This window comes from Vulpes vulpes, chromosome X (genome assembly GCF_048418805.1).
Source record: "Vulpes vulpes isolate BD-2025 chromosome X, VulVul3, whole genome shotgun sequence".
NCBI classification, from domain to species: Eukaryota; Metazoa; Chordata; class Mammalia; order Carnivora; family Canidae; genus Vulpes; species Vulpes vulpes.
The window spans coordinates 121792905-121815820 of record NC_132796.1 but is presented as its reverse complement, the minus strand read 5'-3'; the positions used below and the strand labels follow the sequence as shown (position 1 = coordinate 121815820).

The 22916-nt window shown below is 38.9% G+C and overlaps 1 protein-coding gene across 16 annotated transcripts in view; it reads left to right on the top strand.

The window, feature by feature from the left end:
• The window catches only part of F8 (coagulation factor VIII), a 145514-nt gene that overhangs the window by 61376 nt on the left and 61222 nt on the right, over window positions 1-22916 (top strand). For all 16 annotated transcript variants that reach the window (XR_011998251.1, XR_011998250.1, XR_011998248.1 and 13 more), the window contains 5 exons: window positions 258-429; window positions 4427-4520; window positions 9850-10064; window positions 12351-12501; window positions 19053-19262. Coding sequence is in view for 9 of the 16 variants with exons in the window: in XM_072744192.1 (XP_072600293.1) it covers window positions 258-429; window positions 4427-4520; window positions 9850-10064; window positions 12351-12501; window positions 19053-19262 (842 nt within the window). In the remaining 7 variants the exon portion in view is untranslated. The remainder of the gene's footprint in view (window positions 1-257; window positions 430-4426; window positions 4521-9849; window positions 10065-12350; window positions 12502-19052; window positions 19263-22916) is intronic.

The window sequence follows — 22916 nt, the reverse complement described above, 5'->3', positions numbered from 1 at the left end:
ACTCTTCCTCATTGTCAAAAGGTTATTTTCAATGATTCAAAACAACAAATTCTCAAGCCGTGTTTACAGTTAGGTACCGGTATAGAATCAAATAATATAGGCATTGCTAACATAGCTAAGCATCAGGGATACTTGTATTTTTCTCACTTCTTTCCATCAGTTAAGTCATTTCAGCTGTTTTAGAGCTGGATTTTAGTCACCTGTCCTCTACCTAGAATTCTCCATCCCAACATCTCATCTATTTATGTCTCATGCAGAAGTCATAAAAATCTGTATTTGAACAATGGTCCTCAGCGGATTGGTAGGAAGTACAAAAAAGTCCGATTTGTGGCATACACAGATGAGACATTTAAGACTCGTGAAGCTATTCAGTATGAATCAGGAATCCTGGGACCTTTACTTTATGGAGAAGTTGGAGACACACTGCTGGTAAGTTGAAGAAGAGAAGTAAGGTTGAGTAAGAAGACAGAGTCTGGAGAATTTTGAGTTTCTTTTTTTAAATTTTTTTTTAATTTTGAGTTTCTAAAAGCTTCTTAATTCACCCTTGCCTCCAATGGATATGATTTTCTAAAAATTATAAATGTCATACAAATAAATATACATTATAAATTTGTTTTTTAAATGTGAGTATAGGGCACCCCGGGTGGCTCAGCAGTTTAGCTCCGCCTTCAGCCCAGGGCGTGATCCTGGAGACCCCGTCGAGTTCCCTGCAGGGAGCCTGCTTCTCCCTCTGCCTGTCTCTGCCTCTCTCTCTCTGTGTCTCTCACGAATAAATAAATAAAATTTTTAGAAAAATAGTCTATTATATTTTATTCTTTTACTTTTCTAGTTTTATTTTTACAGTAAGGATTTTAATTGCTCTGGAAGTTACTTTTGGTTGTAGTATATAGTGTCAAATATGTATTTCCCCAAATGAGACCTGACTGACACAGTTGATCCTTTCTTCACTAATTTAAAAATGTCTTCTTGGGATGAGCACTGGGTGTTATGCTATACGTTGGCAAATTGAACTTCAATTAAAAAATTTTTTTTAAATGTCTTCTTTATGATATACTAAATTGCTAAAATCTGCTTTCTTAAATTGATCTGTTACCACACTGTCTTGATGACTGCAACCTTGTCCTATATTTTGATTATTTGTAGAGTAAGTCTTCCCTGATTGTATTCAACATTTTAGCTATCCAAAAAAAAAACCATTTTACCTATCCTTCAATTTTTCTTTCTAAATTTTATTTACCTATTTTTGAATTATCCAGTGAAAATAATTCAAAAGGTAAAAAATGTATATAGTGAAAGGCAAATTTTTCTCCCTCCTAGACTTCTAATCCCATAGTCTGATAGGCAATCATTACTGTCAGTTTTAATATCTCCTTCTAGAAATAGCATACAAATATATGTGTTATGTCCATATTTTAAACAAAAACAGGAGCACTATGTAAATTGTTCTGTACCTTGATTTTTTTAAAGTTCACAATATATCTTGAATATCATTTCACATCAAGATATACAGATCTACCTCATTTTTTAATTAAAGTTAGCCTTGGACATCTTGAATCCTATTAAACTTTTCTATCAATGTAAGAATGTGAGGATTATTTTTTACATGAAAAATTTCAAACATACCTACAGGTGGAATAACAAAATAAACATCTTGGGGATCCCTGGGTGACTCAGCAGTTTAGCGTCTGCCTTCAGCCCAGGCCATGATGCTGGAGTCCCAGGATCAAATCCCATATCGGGCTCCCTGCATGGAGCCTGCTTCTTCCTCTGCCTGTGTCTCTGCCTCTCTCTCTGTGTGTCTCTCATGAATAAATAAATAAAATCTTTAAAAACGAATAAAATAAAGGCCTTTGAACCCATCATTCAGATTCAACAGTTATTGACAAATGGCTAATTTCCTTTGTCTGTAAATCAACTGGGCCCTAACAGACATCTATAGAACAGTGGATGGACTGTTCCACCTCCCAGTAGAATATACATTCTTCCCAAGTGCACATAAAACATTATCCAGGACAGACCATACATTATGCCATAGGACAAGTATCTAGTTAAAGAAAACTGTAGTCCAATATCCCTTATGAATATAGACATAAAAGCCTTCCACGACACATTAGTATCTAGCAGCACTTTAAAAGGAATATATACCATGATCAAGTGGGATTTATCCCAGGACATATGAACATGAAGGCAATACACCATATTAATCAGATAAAAAACAAAAAGCACATGATTGTGTAATAGGTAGAGAAATACAGTTTGACAAAATCCACTACCCGTTCATGATGAAAAAAAGTCTGAACTAGCAACAGAAGACAAGGTCCTTAACTTAGTGAAGATCATCTAAGAAAATTTATTATATGGTGAAAGAGTGTTTTCCCCCTAAGATTGGGAAAAAATTTAAGTTTACTCTTGTCACTTCTATTGAATATTGTATTGGAAACCAGCACAGGAAGTAAAATGAACAAAACAAAAATAGGAATTAGGAGTCGCCTGGGTGGCTCAGTGGTTGGTCATCTGCCTTCTGCCCAGGGCGTAATCCTGGAGACCCAGGATCAGGTTCCACATCGGACTCCCTGCATGGAGCCTGCTTCGCCCTCTGCCTGTGTCTCTGCCTCTCCCTGTGTCTCTCATGAATAAATAAATAAAATCTTAAAAAAAAAAACAGGAATTACAGGCATCGGATTGGAAAGGAAGAAATAATACTATCTTTATTTGCAGATGACATGATCTTATATGTAGAAAATAAGTAAGACATAATAAAAAGACATAAGAAATAGGGATTGCAAGGGACATCCTGATCCTAATAAAGATCTGCAGAAAACCTATAGTCACCATCATACTTATGGTGAAATTCAGAAATCCTCCTGTTACAGATCAGGATAAAACGCACCTGTATTTATATTTTACTAAAAACCTTAGCCAGTGTTTTAGGGAGAAAAATAAAGCTTTCAGATTGGAAAGAAATAAAACTGTTATTCTTTGAAGATTACATAAATGGATGACACTTGATGAGAGCTAGATTTCTCCTTGTTGGAGAGGGTCATAATATAATTAGGCTAGCATAAATCATGTGATTCTGGATTGAAGTTGGAGACATCAGTATGAATTTTTAATATAGTGAGAAAGTACTCAGAAAAATAAAAGAGTGGGACAATGCCAAAGGAACATAGGAGCCAACTGACAGAGCTGCTAATGGCTGCGATGGAAGAACTGGAGCAACAAAGTAAAGTAGTATTTGATTAATATCCATGAATCTTTACTGATGTAGATAAATGATTAAATAAATAAATGGAGAAGTAGAGATATTGCTCACATACAGAAGAGTTCTTTAAAAAGTATGTAGATATGTGATCCTTTGAGGTTAGTTTTTCTGTTTTTTGCATGTGGCTATCCGGTTGTTCCAGCAACATTTGCTGAAAAGATTATCTTTGCACCGTTTTATTGCCTTCTGATTCTTTGTCAAAAATTACTTGATATTTGTGTGGCTCTCTATTCTGCTCCAAAAGGACGTTTTTAAAATGGAAGATGCTGCAAACTTATTGTTTACTAGAAAAAAGAGATGTTGGCATTAGATAGTAGTAATTTTCACATGCATGGAGGTGGGTAGATTTGACGGTGGGGGGGCAAGGAAGTTCCTTTCTTGGTGAAAACAGTAACACCTGAGAGTGAGAATCTGAAACCAAAAATTAATCAGCTTAGTAAGTAGGAAGGTGAATTTCTAGGAAAACCTAATATGATAGGTAGGTAGCTTGAGTGCTCATTTGAGATTTGTGATCACGAATTTTAAAAGGCTGATTGCAGAGCTACGTGATTTTTCTTGTACGTCATTCTGCTGCTTAAATGCAGACAACGAATATAGGCTGTTTAATGGGTTTTACCAAATGAGTGGATTTTAAGACAATAATGCAGGTGGAAGTTGGTTTTATATCCTCACGTCATGGCCAAGCTCAGATCTGGAGACTGGGTTGGTGTGTCCAGTGTTCTTAACTGTTGCCTCCACGTTACTGCTCTTCACCCTTCCTCAGATGATCAGGTAACGCTGACTGCCACCCTTCCTCCTGGTCACGCCTCCTCATTCGGTGAGGATTTTATCACCTGCGTCACAGTTTTCCTCTTCACTCTTGGGGAATTTAGTGCCCAAATGGTGAAATAAAGCTGAGGGGAAACACTGTCCTCAGCAGACCTTCAGATTTCAGTGAAGGTGAGAGGGTACAAGAAATACTTCCTGAAGCAATTGAAATAACTGTAAAGAGGTGGAAAGGGGCCTCGAGTAAAAAAGCAAAGTCGCTGCCTGAGCTATTTTATGGCAAGAACAAACCCCTGTGATACGGGCATAAGGCAGCTTTTGTTTTCTGGAAATAGGCCACACTTCCTGTTGATCCGAGTTGTCTTACGATTTGATCTTCTATTTCATTTATACTTTCAGATTATATTTAAGAATCAAGCCAGCCGGCCGTATAACATCTACCCTCATGGGATCAATTATGTCACTCCTCTGCACACAGGGAGATTGCCCAAAGGTAAGTGTCACACCAATCTTATTAAGTCCTGCTTACCTGTAGGTGTACATAAGGTCCCAGCCTCAATAGCACGGACATCGTAGTGGTCCTGACCCCAGCTGTTACGCACTGGATAGGCACATGTATCACCCCGCCACCCCGTAGGCCAGCATTTCCATATGTATTGCATCTACACACTTTACACATAAAAAATGCTATAATTTTGCTTTAAACAGGCATATCACAGTCTTTACTTTCATTTTTTTAAAGACTTTATTTATATTTATTCATGAGAGAGGCAGACACACAGGCAGAGGGAGAAGCTGGCTCCCTTTGGGGATCCCGATGTGGGACTCAGTCCCGGGACTGGGATCATGCCCTGAGCCAAAGGCAGACACTCAACTGCTGAGCCACCCAGGCATCCCACAGTCTTTACTTTTGAAGATTAATTTTTCTAGATATACAACTCTGGGCTGAGAGTGCTGTTTATTCCCTTTAGCACTTTGAAGATATTGTTTTACAATCTTCTGGCCTTCATAATAGCTAAATTAACATTCCACTGAATTTTTCTTCCCTCATACGTTACTTTTCCCTGGCTGTGGCTTCTTCATGTTTATCCTACTTGGGATTCAGTGATCTTCCTAGATCTGTAAACTTATAGTTTTACAAATTGCAAAGATTGTGGTCATTATTTCTTCAAAAGAATTTTCTACCCTCTTCTCTGTCTCCTTTCCTGAGTCTCTAATTACATGAATGACATTTTGGTATTGTCCTACACGCCTTAATATTTTTATCTAATTATTTTCTTTCTCCATCTTGTCTGCAAAGTGGATAGATTCTGTTGACCTATCTTCAAGTTCACTGACCTCAAACTGGAACTTTTGAGTCACAGTATACATGTTTCTGATAGCCGCACTTTTGGAGAGGGTCATAATATAATTAGGCTAGATAGCCGCACTTTTGTCCCCAAATAAAGTTATCATTCATACTCCTACTACACATATATGAAAGTATAGTTTCCCATATTATTGATATCTAGACATCGACAGTTTTTTTAAGACTATGTATTTATCTATTTGACAGAGAGAGCACAGGCAGGGGGAGCTGCAGAGTCAGAGGACAAGGAGAAGCAGACTCCCCGCTGAGCATGGAACCTGACTTGGGGCTGCATCCCAGGACCCTGGGGTCATGGCCTGGGCCAAAGGCAGATGCTTAACTGAATGAGCCACCCAGGCGCCCCTAGACATTGACCGTTTTTAAGAATCCTACCAATCTGGTGGGTGGAAAGTAGTACCTCAACGCTGTTTTGACTTTATTTTTGTTATTAGTTTTTAAATTTAGTTCCAGTACAGTTAACATACACTGTTATATTAGTTTCAGGTGTAGGATGTAGTGATTCAACACTTCCATAAGACCCCCCAGTGCTCATCAGGACAAGTGTCCTTATCTCTCCATCACCTATTTCCCACACTCCCCCCCACCTCCTCTCTGGTGAGCATCAGTGTGTTCTCCATAGTTAGAGTCTGTGTCTTGATTTGCCTCTCTCCCTCTTTTCCTTTGCTCCTTTGTTTGTTTCTTATATTCCACATATGAGTGAAGCCACATTGTATTTTTTTCTCTGACATATTTCACTTAGCATTATACCCTCTAGCTCCATTCATGTCATTGCAAATGGCATGATTATTTCTTTTTATGCAGTGATATTCCGTGTGTGTGTGTGTGTGTGTGTGTCACATCTTTATCCATTCATGTATTGATGGCCACTCGGGCTGCTTCCATAATTGGGCTATATTGTAAATAATGCTGCAATAAACAAAAGGGCGCATGTATCTTTTTTATTTAGTATTTTCATATTCTTTGGGTAAATACCCAGTAATGGAATTACTGATCATACAGGAATCTCATTTTTAATTATTTAAGGAACCCCCATACTATTTTCCACAGTGGTTATGCCACTTTGCATTCCCACCAACAGTGCAAGAAGATTCCTTTTTCTCCAAATCCTTGCCAGTCCTTGTTGTTTCTTGTGTTTTTGAGTTGAGTTTCAGGCAAGGGAAACAAAAGCAAAACAAAAACCATTGGGACTGGGGATCTCTGGGTGGCTCAGCGGTTTAGCACCTGCCTTTGGCCCAGGGCATGATCCTGGAGTCCCAGGATCGAGTCTTACGTCAGGCTCCCTGCATGGAGCCTGCTTCTCCCTCTCCCACCTGTGTCTCCGCCTGTGTGTGTGTGCGTGTGTGTGTGTGTGTGTGCGCGCGCGCGTCTCTCATGAATAAGCAAATGAAATCTTTTAAAAAAACTATTGGGACTGCATCAAACTAAAAAACTTTTGCACAGGGAAAAAACCAGTCAACAAAACAAAAAGGCAACCTACTACTAAATGGGAGAAGATATTTGCAAATGACGTATGTGATAAAGTGTTAACGTCCAAAATATATAAAGAACTTATGCAACTCAATACCAAAAATATAAGCAATCCAATTAAAAAATGGCCAGAGAACGTGAATAGACATTTTTTTCAAAGAATAGACCTCCAGAAAGCCAACAGACCCATGAAATGATGCTCCACATCACTAAACATTAGGAAAATGCAAATCAAAACCCAAGTGAGAAATCACCTTACACCTGTTAGAAGGCCTAAAATAAAAAAGAAGAGAAATAACAAGTGTTGGTGAGATGTGGAGAAAAAGGAACCTGCATATACTGTTGGTGGGGATGTAAATTGGTATAGCCACTATGAAAAACAGTGTGGAGGTTCCTCAAAAAATTTAAAATTCAATTACCATATGATCCAATAATTCTAGTATTGAATATCTACCCAAAGAAAATGAAAACACTGATTTGAAAAGATACGTGCACCTCTATGCTCTATGTTCATTGCAGCATATTTTAGATACCGCATCTCTTTATACAATATGTGAGTTAAAAGTTCAGTAAGCAGTCCCTTGGCATATATTCATGCCCGAAATTCTCATGATCAGCTGGGTTATCAACTATAGCTTACTACTCTGGTTTTGAGGTCTATTTTTTAAGCACTTGAGATTTTTTTCTTCATAGATTTTAATTTATTATAAACATTTAATAATATTATTATCTATTGTTTCTGTGTAATAGTGGACAGACCTGCCCATTTCAGCTCTAACATGCTAGCAAAAGTCTCCTGGACTGCCCTGTTTTTAAGATTTTATTTATTTATTCATAGAGACTCAGAGAATGAGAGAGAGAGAGAGAGAGAGAGAGGCAGAGACACAGGCAGAGGGAGAAGCAGGCCCCATGCAGGGAGCCCGATGCGGGACTCGATCCCGGGTCCCCAGGATCATGCCCTGGACTGAAGGTGACGCAAACCGCTGAGCCACCCAGGGCCACCCCTGACCTTTTTTTTGTACAAGAAATTTATAAGGCATTTAAAAACAATGTACCTTGAACAAAATTAAATGAATTACAGATTATCAAGATATAAACTTTTTATTCAGTTCTTATGTATTTAGTTCCTTTACGTTTTTATTTAAATTCCAGTTAGGATACAGTGCTATATTAGTGTCAGGTGCACAATATGGTGCTTCAACCCTTCTATACATCACCCTTTGCTCATCACAACAGGTGCCCTCCTTCGTCCCCATCACCTGTCTCACCCATTCCCCTCCACCTCCCTTCTGGTCACCATCAGTGTGTTCTCCATAATTAAGAGTCTTTTTCTTGGTTTGCCTCTCTCTCTTTTTTTTCCTTTGCTTGTTTTGTTTCTTAAATTCCACATATGAGAGAAATACCATATGTTATTTGTCTTTCTCTGACTTATTTCACTTAGCATAATACCCTCTAATTCCATCCACGTTGTTGCAAATGGCAATATTTCATTCTTGTTGATAGCTGAGTAATATTCCATTTTATTTATACACACACACACACACACACACACACACACCATGTCTTCTTTATCCATTCGTCTGTCAATGAACATTTGGGCTCTTTCCCTATTTTGGCTGTTGAGGACATTGCTGCTATAAACATTGGGGTGCGTGTGCCCCTTCAAATCACTATGTCTGTATTCTTTGAGTAAATACCTACTAGTGCAGTTGCTGGGTTGTAGGGGAGTTCTACTTTTAACTTTTTGAGGAACCTCCATATTGTTTTCAAGAGTGGCTGCAACAGTTTGCATAACCACCAACAGTGTAAGAGGGTTCCCCTTTCTCTGAAGCCTTGCCAACACCTGGTGTTTCTTGTGTTGTTGATTTTAACCACTCTGACAGGTATGAGGGATATCTCATTATAGTTTTGATTTGTATTTCCCTGATGATAAGTGACAATGAGCATCTTTTCATGTGTCTGTCGGCCATCTAGCTGTCCTCTTTGGGAAAATATCTATTCATGTCTTCTGCTCATCTTTTGATTGGATGGTTTGTTTTTTTGGGGGGGGGTGTTGATTGACTTTTATAAGTTCTATCAATTGGATACTAACAATTTATTGGAAATGTTATTTGCAAATATCCTCTCCCATTCCATAGGTTGCCTTTCAGTTTTGTTGACTATTTCCTTTGCTGTGCCGAAGCTTTTTATATTGATGAAGTCCCAATAGTTCATTTCTGCTTTTCTTTCCCTTGTCTCAGGAGACATATCTAATAAGAAATTGCTATAGGTGACCTTAGAGGTTGCTGCCTGTGTTCTCCTCTAGGATTTTGATGGATTCCTAGCTCACATTTAGGTCTTTAATCCATTTTGAATATCTTTGTGTCTGGTGTAAGAAAGTGGTCCAGATTCATTCTTCTGCATGTGGCTGTCCAGTTTTCCCAACACCATTGTTGAAGAGATTGTCTTTTTTCCAGTGGATATTCCCTCCTGCTTTGTCAAAGATTAATTGACCATATAGTGGTGGGTTCATTTCTGGGTTTTCTATTCTGTTCCATTGATCTATGTCTGTTTTTGTGCTGCTACCCTACTGTTTTGATCCTTGTAGATTTGTAATATAACTTGAATCCCTCAACTCGCTTTTATTATAAAACAATTGTGTGAATCTTAAACTTATACTAGTGCAAACTTAGTTCAATTTATTGACAAACTCCACATGTACACAGAAATTTGTAGGGCAGCTCGGGTGGCTCAGTGGTTTAGTGCCGCCTTTGGCCCAGGTCGTGATCCTGGGGTCCCGGGATTGAGTCCCACGTCGGGCTCCCTGCGTGGAGTCTGCTTCTCCCTCTGCCTGTGTCTCTACCTCTCTCTTTCTGTGTCTCTCATGAATAAATAATAAATAAAATAAAATAAAATAAAATAAAATAATTTGTAAAGCCCTTGAAATAACAACATGATTTACCAATATGTGGCTTGTTATACTCTAATCAAGATATTTTGTGGGTAGGTGTGAAACATTTGAAAGATATGCCAATTCTTCCGGGAGAGATATTCAAGTATAAATGGACAGTGACCGTAGAAGATGGACCAACTAAATCAGATCCTCGGTGTCTGACCCGATATTACTCAAGCTTCATTAATCTGGAGAGAGATCTAGCTTCAGGACTCATTGGCCCTCTTCTCATCTGCTACAAAGAATCTGTAGATCAAAGAGGAAACCAGGTGAGTTCTCTTTTGAAGTTCTCAGTTTGATGGACTGATGATGCATATGAACTTCCAGATATTTCCTATACTCTCAGCGTACATCCCCCTATATTCTGCAGAAAATATAATAGCCTGCAGTATTGGCCAATAAAAGAAATGAGATGGGTTTCTCACAGCTGTTATTGAATTTAGTTGGGATCCCTGGGTGGCGCAGCGGTTTGGCACCTGCCTTTGGCCCAGGGTGCGATCCTGGAGACCCGGAATCGAATCCCACGTCGGGCTCCCGGTGCATGGAGCCTGCTTCTCCCTCTGCCTGTGTCTCTGCCTCTCTCTCTCTGTGTGTGTGACTATCATAAAAAAAGAATTTAGTTTGGTTTAATAAACTTGCCTGTTAGCTAGATAGGAGAGTATGGGCTCTAGAATATTTCTTTTTTTTTTTAAAGGTGTTTTTTTTTTATTTTTATTTATTTATGATAGTCACACACACACACACACAGAGAGGCAGAGACACAGGCAGAGGGAGAAGCAGGCTCCATGCACCGGGAGCCCGACGTGGGACTCGATCCCGATCTCCAGGATCGCACCCTGGGCCAAAGGCAGGTGCCAAACCGCTGCGCCACCCAGGGATCCCGAATATTTCTATAATACTCATTCCCAGTCTAAAATCTCACTTTCTGGGGGTGCCTGGCTGGCTCAATTGAAAGATCAATCTGACTTTTTATCCCAGGGTCATGAGTTTGAGCCCTTCATTGGGTGTAGAGATTACTTAGATAAATAAAAATTTTGTAAAATTTAAACTTCCACTTTCTGTAGGTGATCTTGCTCATTTTTACATGCTGAACTATCACTCATTTTAGATGACCCACAGATCTATATCAAAGTGTAGACTTCTCCCCTCGACATCTCATCATGGGTGACTCAGAGACACCTCAAAATTAACATACCTGCAGTATCTAGCATGTAGTAGAAGTTGAATAAATATTTGTTGAGCAAACTACAGGGAAAGATATAAAATATTTCAGAAATGCTTAGAATTTAGAGCACTTATACTGCTTTAAAAAATAAAGTTAAATTCTCTGAATAAGGAAAGCCTAAAGTTGGGATGTCTGGGTGGCTCAGTCAGTTAAGCATCCAACTCTTGATTTTGGCTCAAGTCCTGATCTCAGAGTTGTGAGATCAAGCCCTACATCAGTGTCTGTACTCAGTGTATAGTCTGCTTAGGATTCTATCTCCCTCTCCCTCTATCACCCCCAACCCAATAAATAAATAAAACCCTTTCTTAAAAAAAAGAAAGAAAAACCTAATGCTTCTCAAAAACTCATTGCTTAGATCAGAATAACTCATCGCCATATTGCTGAGGCTTGACTACATGTCAGTTTGGTTATTTATATTACATAGAATTTTTACTCTGAAAACATTTCCTTGGTTTAGAGAGGAAAACACGTGAATTTGAAAACATGTGGCATGGAAACCCAAAAAGACATAAATTTGAGCAAGTATCTGTCCTGACAAATGTTTCCTAATTATAGTTTTTCTCAGCTTTTTGGAAGAGGACCGAAATGTACCTCTATATTTTCCAATCTCTTCCCCTCAGCATTTTGGTTTCTGTAGTGCTAGGTTATGCCAAATGAAATTTATACATATTAATGAAGTTTATACATGAAGTTTTAACACATTCAATTAGTACGTGACTAATTCATAACTTCAGTTCATATACAAACTGCTCTTCTGAAAAGAACTTTAAACTTTTTAAACAGAAAACTTAAGATATTAGTGTTAGTTGACATCTGTCCATTTTAACTTTATTATTTGATTTCTGTTTTCTATTTTTAATTTTTTATAGATTGATTGCTTTGTGGAAAGGTACTTGCCAGATGGAAGTTTAGGAAAGGCATTAATCTTGCTTGACTTGAGTAACTTATTTAAGAAAAACACTGAATACTCACTTGCATCTTTAGAGAATGAGAATCCACCAATCTGAACGTGGGCGAAATGAGGTACAGACTGTACTAGAACCTCAGCAGGCATATAGCCTTAGGTCCAGAAGAAACTAAGTTTAGTGGGTCTAGTCACCCTCTTGCCCTGAGGAAACATTTGCTCTAAAGGTATTACCCACTGCTTGTAGCACCCACATACTCCCTGGCCCTGCTATGTACATAATAGTGAGCCTCGGGAGAAATTGGAATTGAACCAAAGGATTCAATACAGCTATATCACATGCGTGCCATCACTTCCATGTAGACTACTAATTCTTAAGGGACAATACTAATAGCATTTCTTTCTTTCAATATGTATAATTAACAGATGATGTCAGACAAGAGAAATGTCATCCTGTTTTCTGTATTTGATGAGAATCGAAGCTGGTACCTCACAGAGAATATGCAGCGCTTCCTCCCCAATGCAGATGTAGTGCAGCCCCATGACCCAGAGTTCCAACTCTCTAACATCATGCACAGTAAGTAAAGCAGCACTCAAATTCAGTGGGTAATGGATAAAAGAAAATTGAAGCCACCAAAATGATGTCCAGAAAGTGGATTAATTTATATGGCATGCAAGAGTCATATTTTCTTAAAAATTGTGGGGCGCCTGGATGGCTCAGTCAGTAAAGTGCCTGCCTTCGGCTGAGATCATGATCCCGGAGCCCTGGGATCGAGCCCTGCATCAGGCTCCCTGCTCAGCGAGGAACCTGCCTCTTTCTCTCTCCTCTCCCTCTACCTGCTGCTCCCCCTGCTTGTGTGCACACATGCTCTGTCTCTCGTCTATCTTTCTGTCAAATAAATAGGTAAAATATTTTTTAAAAATTGCTACATGGGGATGCCTGGGTAGCTCAAGTCGGTTAAACATCCAACTCTTGGTTTCTGCTCAGGTCATGATCTCAGAGTCCTGGGATCAAGCTCTTGTCAGGCTCTGCACTCAGCAGGGAATCTGCTTGGGAATTTCTCTCCCTCTCCATCTGCCCATCTCCCCACACTCTCACACACTCTCTCTAAAATAAATAAATCTTTTAAAATATTGTTATATATGAACATATACAATTTTATATAAATGCATAAATATGATCATATAATGTATATATATTTTTTCTTGTAGAAGGCATCAAATATTGAGAGAACTTTATTTTTAAAGGATAAATCAGACACAACTTTCACTTACCCAAATATGCATAATCCATCATTAACATAAAATGTACTCAGGGTGCCTGGCTGGCCCAGTTGGTAGAATGTGCAACTCTTGATCTCAGAGTTGTAAGTTTGAGCCCCTCATTGAATGTAGAGATTACTTAAAACTAAAATAAAAAAATGTTAATGCACATTATTGGAAGAAACTTGGGTGGCTCAGTCAGTTAAACATCTGCCTTTGGCTCAGGTCATGATCTCAGGGTCTGGGGATTGAGCCCAGCATTGGTCTACCATCAACAGGGAGTCTGCTTAAGTTTCTCTCTCCCTCGCTCTCTCTCTTTCTCTCTCTGTCTCCTTCTGCCCCCACTTTCTCTCAAATAAATAAAATAAATCTTAAAAAAATAAGACAGCAGTCATATAGGGTTTGGACCCACCCTAACACCTCATTTTAATTAATTACTTATTTAAAAACCCTTGTCTAAGTACAGTCACATTCTGAGACACTAGAGGTTAGAACTTCAACATATGAACTTGGGCAGGAGCACAATTAAACCTATTACAAAATATATACACACAAAATCAGAATGGTCAAAAATGTGATTAAAAAATTTCTTTCTCAGGGATGCTAGAGTGGCTCACTTGGTTAAGCATCCAACTCTTGGTTTTGGCTCAGGTCATGATCTCAGGGCCGTGAAATCAAGCCCCATGTTAGGCTCCCAGCTCAGTGCGGAGTCTATTTCAGTTTTTCCCTTTCATCTCTCTCTGCCCTCCCCCCCCACAAAAATAAATAAATCTTTCCAAAAAATTCAATCTCACTACAGGAAAATGCAAAATAGAATACCCATGCTATAATACTTTATACCTATCAGACTGGCAGAGTTATAAGACAGCTATTACCAGTGGGCTTTTAAGTATGAGGGTATTCTTATTTAATGCTACTGCATAACTAGTACAGTATTTTGAAACCAATGTGATTGAAACCATTAAAACTAAAAATAATGCCATTTGGAGTTCTGGTTCTGGTTAAGATGAAATAAGCACATGTTACCCTGTCTATCCCACTGAATGACAACAAATCTGTAACAGAATGCATGAAGCAGCTGAGAACTCTGAAAAGTAGTTGGCAGCGGGTAAATTGGGGAAGGAAACCAGAAGATTTAAAAGCCTGCCTATTAAAGTGAAGACATGAAACCAAATATGACATGATTATCTGCATAGAAAACCTCAAGAACTCTACAAAAAAACTCCTAAAACTAGTGAGTTTAGCTTCATTGCAGAATGTGAGGTCAACATACCAAAGTCAGCCATATTTCTATATACCAACAGCAAACTATTGGAAACATAAATGACAAAAATACCATTTACAATAGCTCAAATAGGCACAAATCTGAAATGTACAAAATCCATACACTGAAAATTGCCAGACATTGATGTAAGAAAATTTAAAAAACATACAATGTCGGAAGACTTACAATATTCCCAGATTGGAAGACTCAGTAAAGATGTCAGCCCTCCCCAAATAGATCTAAGGATTTAATGAAATTCTTAGTAAAATCTAAGTAAGATTTCTTATTTGATAGAGAAAAGCATATCATAAGATTTATATGGAAAGGCAAAGAAACTAGTTTCTTTTTTCAAAACTAGTTTGAAAAAGAAAAATTAAAATCATATTACCTGATTTCCAGACTTACTATAAAGCTGCAGCAGTCAAGATAGCATTGTATTGACAAAAATCAATGGCATAGAATAGTGTAGAAATACACCCACATATACATGGCCGTTGACCTTTGGCAAAGACAAAAACAATGCAATGGAGAAAGAGTAGTCTTTTCAACGAATAGTTCTAGAACAATTGGTCAACCATATACAAAAATATGAACCTTGACATAAACCTCATAGTTAAACATTAACTCAAAATGGATCATAGATCTAAATGTGTAGTGTAGAACCATGACCTAGAGTTAGAAGACGACTTCTGATAAATGACATAAAAATCAAAATCCAGGGGCGCCGGGGTGGCACAGTGGGTTCACTGTCTGCCTTCGGCTCAGGTCATGATCCCAGGGTCCTGGAATGGAGCCCCACATCATGCTCTCTGTTTAGGGTGGGGGAACCTGCTTCTCCCTCTCTGTCTGCTGCTCCCCCTGCTTGTGCTCTCCACTCTCTGTCAAATAAATAAAATCTTTTAAAAAAATCTGTAGAAGGGAAATATTGATAAATTGAATTTCATCAAAATAAAAAACTTGGCTCTACAAAAGATACTGTTAAAGAGAATGAAAAGACAAGCTACAGATCAGTGGAAACTATTTGCAAATCACATATCAGAATGGTCATGGTCAGCAGTAAAAAAAAAAAAAAAAAAACAAACCCAAAAAAAGAAACTTAAAAATGGGCAAAAGATTTGAAGAGACACATCACCAAAGAAGATATATGGAATGTAAATAAGTACCTGAAAGAATACTCAGCATCATTAGATATTAAGGAAATGCATATTAAAACCTGAGTGCGGGCAGCCCGGGTGGCTCAGCGGTTTAGTGCCTGCCATTGACTCAGGGCGTGATCCTGGAGTCCCGGGATCGAGTCCCACGTGGGGCTCCCTGCATGGAGCCTGCTTCTCCCTCTGCCTCTCTCTCTCTCTCTTTCTCTCTCTCTCTCTCCGGGTCTCTCACGAATAAATACATAAAATCTTAAAAAATAAAAAAATAAAACCCGAGTGAGGGGGCGCCTGGGTGGCTCAGCATTTAAGTGTCTGACTCTTAATCTCCGCTGTGTCTCGATTTCAGGGTCATGAGTTCATGCCCTATATTGGGCTCCATGCTTGGCATGGAGACTACTTTAAAAAGCCTCAGTGAGGGAACCCTGGGTGGCGCAGCGGTTTGGCGCCTGCCTTTGGCCCAGGGCGCGATCCTGGAGACCCGGGATCGAATCCCACATCGGGGTCCCGGTGCATGGAGCCTGCTTCTCCCTCTGCCTGTGTCTCTGCCTCTCTCTCTCTCTCTGTGTGTGTGACTATCATAAATAAATAAAAAAAAATTAAAAAGCCTCAGTGAGAGGCTAATTTAATAGCTGAAATAAAACATACAATGTTAAATATGCTAGCAAGAGTCCAGAGCAACAGGAGCCTTCACACTGCTGGTGGGAATGTGCAGTAGTATAGTCACTCTGGGAGACAGTCTGGGAGACAGTCTGGCAGTTTCTTATGAAGTCAAACATCGGGGCACCCGGTGGCTCAGTGGGTTAAGCATCTGCCTTCGGCTCAGGTCATGATCCCAGAGTCTTGCGATTGAGCCCCGCATCGAGCTCCCTGCTCTGAGGGGAGCCTGCTTCTCCCTCTCCCTCTGCTTGCCACTCCCCCTGCTTGTGCTCAAGCTCTCTCTCTCTTTCTCTCTGTCAAATAATTAAATAAAATCTTTACAAAAATAAAATGAAACATGTACTTAGCTTATAGTCCAGCAGTACACCTCCTGGATATTTTCCCTAGAAAAATGAAAACTTAGATTCACACAAAAACCTGCCCATGAATATTTCTAGAAGTCCTATACATAATTGCTAAAACTTGGAGAACTTGAGCCTTGGGTCAGGGGTGCCCCAGAAGCACTGCCCCTGTGGGCATGCAGCCCACCCTTAGAGCAGGGCCAGGAAAGAGAGCCATTTCCAGCTAGAAGTTTGTGCCCTTTGACCAACATCTACCCATTTCCCGCATCCCCCACCCCGGCCACCACCCATTCTACTCTGGTTCTATGAGCTCAGCGTTTTTCGATTCCACTTACAGTATTTGGCTTTCTCTGATTTATTTCACTGATGGTCACATCTCCCTGATGGTTAATGCAGAGCACCTTTTCACGTACCTGTTGACTAATTGTATGTCTTTGGAAAAATTTCTATTCAGTTCCTCTGCCCATTTTATGAATCAGATTTGTCTGATATGGAATTATATGAGTTCTCTATATATCTTGGATATTAACCCCTTATCAGATAAATGATTAGCAAATTTTTTCTCCTATTCCTTAGGTTGCTTTTTCATGGTGTTTATTGGTTTTTTTTTTTTAGTTGTGAGAAGCTTTTTAGTTTGATATAACTCTACTTATTAATTTTTCTTTTGTTGCTTTTGCTTTTCGTGTAATATCCAAAAAATCACTGCCAAAACCAATGTCAAAGAGCTTTTTCCCTATGTTTTCTAGGAACTTTACAGTTTCAGGTCTTTTGTTTAAGTCTTTAATCCATTTCAAGTTAATTTCTGTGTGTGGTGTAATGTAAGGGTTCAATTTCATTCCTCTCCATGTGGTTATCCAGTTTTCCCAACACCATTTATTGAAGATACTACCGTTTCCTCATGGAGTATTCTTAACATTTTTTTTAAGATTTTATTTAGGAGCCTGGGATCATGACCTGAGCCAAAGGCAGAGCTTAACTGACTGAGCCACCCAGGTGCCCACCTCATTGAGTATTCTTAACTACATTGTCGAATATTAGCCGACCATATAGTTAAGGATCCACTTCTGGGCTCTTGATTCTGCTTCATTAGTCTATAGGCCTCTTTTTATGGCAGGACTGTATTGCTTTAATTACTAGAGCTTTGTAACATAGCTTGAAATCATGAAATGTGATGCCTCCAACTTTGTTCTTTTTCAAGATTGCTTTGGCTATTCAGGGTCTTTTGTGGTTCCCTATGAATAGACATATTTCCCATCAGCATTTACCAATAGCTCATTCTGTTTTGCTACCTGCTTGAAATGCTGCCTTTATGGTGTATTAAATTCCCATTTATATCTGTGTCTCTTTCTGGACTCTATATTCTGACTGATATATTCATCTAAACCTGCATATTATCACACCTTTAATTACAATAGATTTATAATATCTTTTAATGCTTTTTAAGGCAAGAAATTTTGACTCTCGATTAGTTGTACTAAGCTAGAGTCTGAGCATTGCTTAGCTGATTTCTGGACCACCACCCTGCAGAATAGACAAATGGTTATTGAATTGGTGGATGGATAGATGTATAGAAGAGGCTTTCGAAACAATTCCCTTTATAAAGTCCGTGTTACTTTTGTTTAGCTTTTTATTTAGAAATAATTTCAAACTTAACAGAAATTCTACTAAAATAGTATAGAGAACTCCCATATACTCTTTCCCCAGATTCATTAATTTTTAATATTTTTCTATATTTGCTTTATCATTCTCTTTTTTCTCTATAGAGTTACTTTTATTTTTTAATAATAAATTTATTTTTTATTCGTGTTCAATTTGCCAACATACAGAATAACACCCAGTGCTCATCCCGTCAAGTGCCCCCCTCAGTGCCCGTCACCCATTCACCCCCACCCCCGCCCTCCTCCCCTTCCACCACCCCTAGTTCGTTTCCCAGAGTTAGGAGTCTTCATGTTCTGTCTCCCTTTCTGATATTTCCCACACATTTCTTCTCCCTTCCCTTATATTCCCTTTCACTATTATTTATATTCCCCAAATGAAAGTTGTCTTTTTATCTGTTAATACTTCATTGCGTGTTTCCTATGAATACAGATATTCTCTTACATAACCAAATGGAGTTATAAAATTCAGAAAGTTTAACATTGATATAATACATTTATCTAATTGGCAGCCAGTATTCCAATTGTATAAATCAATACCATGCTACTAAAGAGTAGGATTTCCTCCCTCTTCATGAAGGGTCAAGTTCTATGATTCTTCTTGGTTTGGGACTGGGACCTAGCTGATCAAGTATTAACAACCTACTTTTTTGGAAAGTATAATGCAATATCTCTTCTTGGGAATAAGGTAATGGACATAACATATAATTATTTATGATCATATCTTAACAACCTCAAATAATAAATCTGGATACAGCTAAAACATCTTGTTCTCCTTTTTTTTTTTTTTTTTGCAGGCATCAATGGCTATGTTTTTGACAACTTGCAGCTGTCAGTTTGTTTGCATGAGGTGGCGTACTGGTACATTCTAAGTGTTGGAGCACAAACTGACTTCCTGTCTGTCTTCTTCTCTGGATATACCTTCAAACACAAAATGGTCTATGAAGACACACTTACCCTCTTCCCATTCTCAGGAGAAACTGTCTTCATGTCCATGGAAAACCCAGGTTAGTTCTTTATATTATTCTTTATTTTAAGATTTTATGTATTTATTTGAGAGAGAGAGAGAACAGGAGAGAGTGGCAGAGGGTGACAGGGAGGGAGTCCTCGGCACACTCTGCGCTGAGTAAGGAGCACACCATTGGATTCAATCTCATGACCCTAATATCAGGGCCTGAGCTGAAAATAAGAGTTGAACACCCAACCAGCTGAGACACCCAGGTAACGTAGTTATTTATATGAATAATCTTCTCTCACTAACAGCTGTGATCACTTCAGTAGCCATGCATATGCTCATGTGTGGGCAAATACTAAATGGTTCAAGTGGTCTTAGTTATTGCAAGGCATTTTAATGATGGCAGCACATCAAGTATTTAATTTAAAGTCTTTCCTCTAAAAAGTGCCTTTACTTACCATTGGTCAAAATGGTAAGTGTGTTTATTTATTAAACTATATTGGTGAATAAACATTTACAGATGCAATTAACATGTGGAGCTAAATATGATTCTGGGCGCTTTGTGAACTTTGGTACTGTTGAATAAGTACCACCTAGAAGCCTTTGCGAGCACATTGTCACCTCTCAGGCCACTGGGAAGCCTTCAGGTTGGATGTGGCTGGCAAACTCTGAGGCCAGAGCCCTTGTTTATCTTACTCATCAGTGTATCCCTAAAGTTTATAGTTCCTGTGTATACTAGCTTCTTAATATTTTTTAAATTAATGAATCTAATATGTACAAAAGATAATGAGACAGTATGTATAACATGATTGTAATTGTCTAAACCAAAGAGAGAAAGTGCCTGTATGTGTATGTTTGTATGTATAAGCAGAAAAAAGAATATTTTAAATATCAGTATTTTGAGAGGCTTTTAAGTTATTTTGGTGACCACTTAAATTCTAAAGACAAATTAAAACTTTGCTTTATGTGACTTGAGGGAAAAAATTTTAATATAATTTCACTAATGACAAAGCTGAAGCTAAAGCCGCTAGAGAAGATTTCCTGTGTCCAACATGGTATAGTCTGATGCCTTTTGTTCATTTTATTGATGTAAAATTCACCATTTTAACCATTTATAAGTGTACAGTTCGCTTGCTTCCAGTACATTCACAGTGTTGTGCAACTATTACTATTGTGTAATTGCAAAATATTTCTATCACCCCACAGAGACCCTTTACCAGTAAGCACTCAGGTACCCATTTCCCCCAACACCTCCACTCGTCTACTTTCTGTGTCTATGCATTTGCCGCTTCTGAATATTTCATGACTTCAGGATTCATCCATTTTGTGGCAGGTCTCAGTCCATCATTCTTCACTTCACACTCTGCTTTAACCACACATCACCACAAAAAAAGAAATGATAATTATGAAAAGTGACACAAGGGTTAGCTAATGCTATGGTGCTGATCATGTTGTAATATATTAAGGTATCAAATCAACATGTCGTACACCTAAACCTAAACAATCATCTCTGTCAATTATATCTTTTTTTTTAATTTTTTTAAATTTTTATTTATTTATGATAGTCACAGAGAGACAGAGAGAGAGGCAGAGACATAGGCAGAGGGAGAAACAGGCTCCATGCACCGGGAGCCTGATGTGGGATTCGATCCCGGGTCTCCAGGATCGCGCCCTGGGCCAAAGGCAAGCGCCAAACCACTGCGCCACCCAGGGATCCCCTTAAAAGATTTTTTATTTATTTGAGAGAGAGAGAGAGAGCACACAAGGGGAGGGAAGGGGCAGAGGGAGAAGGAGAAACAGACTCCCCACTGAGCAGGGAGCCTGACGTGGAACTTGAGCCCAGGATCCCAAGACCCTAGTCGAAGGCAGATGCTTAACAGACTGAGCCACCCAGGTGCCCCAGGTCAATTATATCTTAATAAAAAGGAAACTAGTCAGGACATTTATCGCCTGTTTTGATCAATAAAGTTTTATTAGATAACATACACACAAAGGAATAGAAATTTTTTGTTTATTGACCACATATTTTGCAACCTTGCTATAAGTTCAGTAGTAAGATCTAGCAATTATTTTAGATTCCTATAAGATTTTCTGTGTAGGCAATTAAACTGTCTGCAAATTTTGACAATTTCAGTTTTTCTTTTCCAATCCCTATACCTTTTATTTCTGTTTTTGTGCCTTACTTTTGAATAAAACTATTAATAGCAGAGGGGAAAAAACACACCACACATCACAGGTTTCGGTGAATCATATTCTTTTTTTTTTTTTTTTTTTTTTTTTAGTGAATCATATTCTTATTATCACCGGGTTTGAAATATTTTCTAATTTCCATTGTAATTTCTTCTTTTACCCACAGATATTTAAAAGTCTTTTATTAAATTTCTACACATATGGGTATTTTCTAATTATCCCTCTGTTGCTGATTTCTCATTTTTACTTCACTGTGGTCACATAACCTATTCAATATGGTTTTATTGGTTTAAAATTTGTTGAGCGTTGCTGTGTGCCCAGCATATGGTTTGCTTTAGCTCATGACCCAATTGCACTTCAAATGAATATGCTTTCTGAAGTTGTGGTGGACTGTGACATATTTGTCATGTATGTCGAGTTTTGCTCTATTATGTTGTTAAAGTCCTCGTAGGTTTACTTATGTTTTGTCTGCTTCTTACAGTTACTGAGAGAACTGTATCAAAACCTTTAACTATGATTGTTCCGTTTCTGTTCTCTTTAATAACTGTGTCAAAATAAGTGAGGCAACATAAAATCATGCCATTAATTATTGACGATTGTTATATACTCTTACGAAATTAGCCATTTTATCATGAAATATCCTTTTATTATGAAATATCCTACTTTGTCTGAAGTAGTACTTCTTGCCCTTAACACCTGCTTTGTCTCAGATGTATTGCCTGAACAATATTAATTTTGGTTAATGTTTGTGCAACATATATTTTTCCATTCTTACACTTTACACCTGTGTCCTTATATTGATAGTATATCCCTTCAACATTTTTTGTAGTGCAAGTCTGCTAGTTCCATCCCTCCTCACTCTAGAGCAGCTTGATGCTACCGGGGAATCCCCTCTGAGGGATTTCTTCTCCTGAGGAAAGGAAACGAGAGGACTCTAGCAACTCTAATCACCACCTAAAGACCTCCACAGTCTTCACAGATACTGAAGCCAGCTCGCAGAGCTGCTCAGAGTTTAAGCTGCATCTTCTCCCCAGGGACATGCTGCTAGCCCTGCTCCCTGGGACCTGGGCCTGCCACCATGGCACCTGCCATCCTCAAAGGCTTCAGTCACTACTGTTGCCCAGCTCCTCAGGGCCTGAGGCACCACCACAGTACCCCGTCATCCCTGGGGCCCATCCTGCTGTTGTAGCCTGCCACCAGTACTCACCACCCACCAGGGCCTAGGCAATGTGGCATGCCCCAGAGACCAGGGGTAATCTATGCATACCTGAGTTTTGCACAATGACACCATCACAGCATATGTGCCCATGCCCCGAGACCCAGGAAGCATGGTAGTTTCATGCACGCCTGAGCCTAGGACCCTGACTGCACTGCCACTCTGAGTGTCTACACCTTGAAAACTAACACAATCACTACTACATGCACCCCTCTGCCCCAGAAACCAGCACCATCACCAAGGCTTGTATACCCACATGCCAGACTCAGCACCAAGAAAGATCCCCCAGCTAGAACATTC